This window comes from Parasteatoda tepidariorum, chromosome 4 (assembly GCF_043381705.1).
Source record: "Parasteatoda tepidariorum isolate YZ-2023 chromosome 4, CAS_Ptep_4.0, whole genome shotgun sequence".
Lineage (NCBI taxonomy): Eukaryota > Metazoa > Arthropoda > Arachnida > Araneae > Theridiidae > Parasteatoda > Parasteatoda tepidariorum.
Genome location: NC_092207.1, coordinates 91,881,080 through 91,887,079, shown reverse-complemented (window position 1 = coordinate 91,887,079; position 6,000 = coordinate 91,881,080). Strand labels below are relative to the sequence as shown.

Genomic DNA, 6,000 nt, shown 5'->3' with positions numbered 1-6,000 from the left:
ATAAAGTGACCACACGTCCCGATTTTGGCGGGACAGTCCCGCTTTTTGGTGGACTGTCCCGCGTCCCGCCGATTTTTAAAAATGTCCCGCTTTTTAGAAAATATCTGCATTTCTTATTTTAAATGTACTGTAAAAATATATTACCTATTATTTATTAAGTATTATGGTGAGTATAAAGAAATAAAAACTACATTAAAAAAAGCATGTTAAATGCATGCAGAGTAAACTAAATTAGGCAATGTACTGAGTTAGATTTACTCGGTGGTGTTCGATCATTGTCGTTACGTCTCGGCTTAATTCAGAGAAGTGCAGACAGTGCAGTTTGTTGTTTTCAATTTGACGTTCGGTTTGACTCCTTATTTGATTGACGAAGATAGTGGTAGAGCAATAGTCGCCACAACGTAACGGTCAATAAGGCAAAAGTTAATACTCTTTTTTAGCCTTTGTAGTAAATTTTTTATTCATTTCTAGTATTTACCCCCAGAATAAAAGATGAGCAAAAAAAAGCGAATGCAAATTTAATGAAGAGCTAAGCAGAGAGTTTCACTTTATTAAAAAAACCAAAATAGACTATATGGTACGGTGTGATAAATGCAATGCTGAATTTTTGGTCTCACATGGTGGAAAAAACGATATTACTAAGCGACAAAGAGGCACAAAAGATTTTTGAATAATGTCGCTTCCTCGACTGAAATGGAACAGTCTTTTCGCACTGCTAGCTTTGGCAACACGGAAACACTAGCATTAGCAACACTAGCATTAGCGGAAGGGCTTTCCACACCATAAACCTTGATCTCGAAATCAAAGTTTCAGATTAATGAATTCTACGTCGCAAATGATCAAAACATTATACGACAAAAAATATGCATGTGCAAGGACAAAAACCGTAGCAATTATTTGTAATATTTTTTCACCATATTCGTTTTCACGATTGCAGAAAGAATTAGAAAAATGCGCATTTATATCCATGAATTCTGATACTTCCAGCCACAAAGATTTAAAATTATTTCCCACAATTGTTAGATTTTTTGATCCAGAAACAGGAATTAAATATAGAATATTAGATTTTGTTTCATTGCTGAGTGAAACTTCACAAATAATTTTTGATTCAGTAAGTACTATTTTATAAAAGAATAATTTGAACATATGAAATGTCGGTCGAAAAATTAAATGTCGGTTATCTGCAAATGTGGAAACAGACAAAAAAGGACCGAGTTATTCCTTCATTTTAAACAGAATAATATTCCTTATCAAAATATTTTGAAAATTGTAGAATTCGAGTTCTCCCTTCCAGGAACAAATGTAGCAACAGAGCGTGTTATTTCTAGTATCAATAAAATATGGACAACTGAAAAACCGCAGTAGAGCATTAAAACTTTAAAACTCTATTTTAAGTGTAAAATATAATTTGAACAATTCATGTGAAATATTTCACGACATTTTAATAAATGATCCGAATCTATTACTAAGTATTCACTCAGATCAAAAATATGACCGTGAAAGAAAATCATATTTTTTTTTAANAGATCTATAAGGTACGTTTTCTTTTCTTCCACAGAATCATAATTGCTTAAGTCGAATTATTTTGAATGCATGAACGGAGGATATGAACACCTGAATAGTTAAGATTAAGTGATGATTATTTACGCATCGGAACTTGATAGTTCCAAACTGAAATGATCAAAGCGACATCTCCGAATGAAAGCTAAATAAATTGGATATTTTTAGAATAAGTTAATGAAAAATATTGACTTGCCCGGTGGTGAACACGAGTTTAACCCTTGGAATTTAGACATTATTTTATCTATTTTATTATTTTTGATTTTGATTTTTCGTATGCCACTGCCCGGAAGTCACCATAACTTATCGATTATTTATGCACTTGTCTTCCCTTTTTGTGATTACGGTGAATTTCTTCTCTTAAGGATGTTTTTCATAAGTTCTGTAGTCGCATGAAATAATGGTTCTTTTGCAAAATATATGCTTATTTTCCTAACTGATATGAAATTGCAACAGTTACACATGACCGTTAGATCAAGTTTAGCCTATCTGTAGCCAGCGCCCTCTATGTTTATTCTCAAAATGGCGCAAAACGTAAATGTGAAGAAAAGCCGCAGTTTGGGGAAAACGAAAAGCGTTTGTTGTCTAATTTTTTAACTTTAGAAACTTACTCTAATGCTGCATTATCTACTGGGCTCATTAAAATTTTCAAAAAATCGGAATAAATTATTGACTTTGATAATTTTCATGTAGATGGGAAAATATCACTATCACCAAATTTGAGATTTTAAAAAAGCGCTTATAACTTTCATAATATTTTAGTTGTGTGTCTGTTCTAAGTCTCAAATAATTCCTTACAGCAAGATGGCATATGCAGTTTAAAATTATAGCTTTGCTTCAAGTGTAAAGCATCAGAACTGTGGCTGTTTTATTTCCCATGGCGAAAGAGCTTTGAAAAAAAACGTGTTAATCTTTTGAATTTTAAAGCCTCCATTGAGGCTTCCATTGAGTGTTACATAAAAAAAGTGTGTTTTGGATTGATCAAATTGTGGATGTTTTGGTTGGATTTCAACATTTAGTTCATTTACGTTGTTTAAATTTCAAAATTTCAGTATTTTCTTAGATTTCAACTTAAATCGGAATTCAAATGAGAATGCCCCAACATTGATAACGTTCATATTTGCAGAAAATGTCCCAAATAAATAATCTTCACACTTATTTCTTGACAATATTTGTTGATGGTACTCAGCATGCATAACAAAAAAAGAAATGCAATTGAAATCGGGTCCAGAATTTTTGCAGTCATCTGATATATAGACTAAATACTTGATTGGAGCTCAGAGGATAGAGCGAGGCTGTTCAATGAGGTGAACCAGGTTCGAAACCCAGCGATGGCTGTTCGAAGTAAATTCCACATCCGTACTGACCATAGTGCTGATGTAAAATATACTCAGTGGTAGATTGATCATGAGTTAAAATCCTCTTGTCGTCAGGCTAACCGTGGGAGGTTTTCGTAGTTTTCTATACTATGTCACGCAAATGCAGATTAGTACCATCAAAAAGTCTTCCACGAAGGCAAATTTCTCCCAATACTTGACCCAAGAGTCCCCTTGCCTTCTGGATCGTGTTCAAAATTGCAAGGACATAGAGATGTTTGAACCTTAGTAGTAGTAAACCCAAAAAATTGGGCTGGCTGTTCAACAACGGATATAAAATAAAATGCTTGTTTAAAAATAAGGAGTATTTTGTCTATTTAAAGTAATTAATCATTGAATTAATGCTGTACTCGCTTTCTTTTCCTCTGAGGTATATACTACTTATATATTTCATAAAATATTTTTTCTTAAATATTTTTATAAAACTCCAGTGAAATATAAATATTTCTGTACTTAAATTTCTTGATTATTTCATAATGCACCACAAAATGTCTTCAGAAATGTTTTATAATTTTTTAGAAATTTTTTTTTAATTTTAAGAGGTTTTAAAAATTGCTACTGTTGAAAAAGTAAAAAAAAAAATTTAATTAAAAATAAACTTTTTTAAAACGTTTTTTTTATTATTAATATAGGTCATTTTGGTGGCAAATATGAAATATTTTTGAAATCCATTAACTTAATAAGCAAAAAAATTGGAATAAAATTCTTATAATAAGCGATGGAAATTCGATTATTAATTTGCGTGATGGATAAGATTATAGTGTCAAATCCTGAATACTGAGAATATCCTAAGAGGGACTGAAATTGTCATGTTGAGAAATATGTCATGTAAAATATGCCGTAAGCGTGGTAAATAAAAAAACATTTTATAATTTTTTGGTGTAATTTCGCCTGTGTCTACCTTACACTAGTCAGAGTAAATTGTTTTCTGCGTGATGGCTAGCAATTGATACCATTTAAAAACGCTTTGATATTAAACAGTTCCAAAACAGTTACCGAAAAGCTCTGAATTTCTAAGAGATAAAATTAATGTTTCTTGTGTTTTTTATATCCGTAGAGAAGAAAATTTATACAATAATATGTATAAAAATTAATCTGTTTAGTTTTTTTAATTCAGCTTTAATGCATTTCAATAAAATTCACTTTCTTTTCTATTCCGAATTCATACCTATTTGGTATGAATTCCATTCCATTCTTTATATTGTGTGAAGATTTTTCATTTCTATTTACGCAAAACTATTTCATTCCTTAAACATATTTTTTTTGCAGCACATTCCGGAAGGTCAGAAAGCTGAAAAGAAATATTTAAGGATCTCACATGTTGATAAATACACGTATCAAACAAATAGTGAAACTGGAAAAGACGAGGTAAAAACTACATTTATAGCAAATTAATTTACTTAAAAGCAAACACAGACTCAATATGGAGCTTAGTATAAGATTCAAAGTGAGATTGAAGAAATTTTTTGAAAAAATATCTAATATAAATATAAAATAATAATTTACTTTATTAAACCTTTAAATTTCAAAAATCTCAGTTACTAAGATACTAAGGGAAATTCTTTGATTCCTTCCAGAATATTTTAAATATATTGCCAATTTTTCTATCCTTATAACACTTGGTAAAAATTAATTTGTTCATTAGAGTGTATAATAAATTATAGAAAATCACTGAAAAGTAACCTCACTCCCCCTCTAAGAGAAATAAATAAATAAATTGGTGAAGTTTTAAATCAGCAAAGTTTAGTACCCACAAAGTTATAAATCGGCGAAGTTTTGTACTCGATAAGTTATGGACCGACGAAGTTTTGTCCAGAGAGGATTTGATAGCGAAGTTTTGATCCCGAAAAAAAATATGTCACGAATAGTACTAAGTAACATTAATTCCTACAAAAAACTGAAAAACATACAACAGAGTTAAAATAATTTCAATTTTATTTGTTTACTATTTGTTGCCTTTTCCCACGGCTTCAGGCTATTCGTTTGAGCAAAGCATTTTTTTAATAGTTCATCCAATCAAAATACAGATTAACGGTGTGTCATATCATTTGGCATGATGATGATGATTCAAGTCAACTCATGACAGTCAAAATTTACGACTATCAGGAAATTTTCATAGGTCCTTATCTCTTTCGAGGAACCATAAAAAGATATCTTTTCCCCCAATGATCATCACTATTGTCAATGATCATGACTATTAGGTCTAAAGTCACTGATATATCACATTGTATCTATATTTATTTGCTACATACAAAAACTTCACAACTAAATACCATTACCAAAACACCAATAGTCCTTATTAAAAATTTTAATTAAGCATTATTAGCGTCGATAATAGTATGGCGATTATTTACTTTTCTCCTAAATGAACTACAACTATTTCTCCACAAATTTCGCTTTTCAGTTCATAGATTATTTTTTTAATTCGTTTATATAATATTAAAATTAATGAAGCATCATTGGTGTCTATCATACTATGGCGGTGTTATACTTTCATTAGGCGAGCTAATACCCTTTCTTCATTAATATTTCTTTCTTTTTAGACCATAACTTATTTGTTTTCATTACAATAGCATAGATTTTAAATTATTTGGCTCGATTGAAACACGTTTTAAAAGCACAACTGTAAACGAAATGAATTAGTAATTTCAGATAAATTAAGAAATACTAATTTTGTGACTTAATACGCACATGCTACAGCGTTTACATTTATCATTTAGTTTATCTAATATAACGAATGATGAATAATTAATTATTAAAGGACGTACAATAAACTTTTTTTTAAATCAAGACAGCTATAAATCAGCATACATCAAAGATGTTTAAAATATTTTTAAAATTAAATAGAACCATTTATTTTTTTGATTTAAAATAACTGTTAATGCTAAACCAAGCAAGAAATTTCTTTTTTCTTTATGTCTTTCCCAAACCATCTATTAGAAAATAACGGATTTTAGGATCTACAGCGAAAATGGCCTTCGCAGCAGCTGTCTAAATTTGAGGACGACAGAACAAACTATTCTGGGGTTATAAGAGACATATATTGATAGACGCACAAACTCTT

General features: G+C 30.3%; 1 protein-coding gene across 1 annotated transcript in view; it reads left to right on the top strand.

The window, feature by feature from the left end:
* The window catches only part of LOC107457224 (uncharacterized), a 63,544-nt gene that overhangs the window by 38,234 nt on the left and 19,310 nt on the right, over nt 1-6,000 (top strand). Inside the window, exon 22 of the mRNA XM_071180407.1 lies at nt 4,148-4,304. Within this exon, the coding sequence (XP_071036508.1) occupies nt 4,148-4,304 (157 nt within the window). The remainder of the gene's footprint in view (nt 1-4,147; nt 4,305-6,000) is intronic.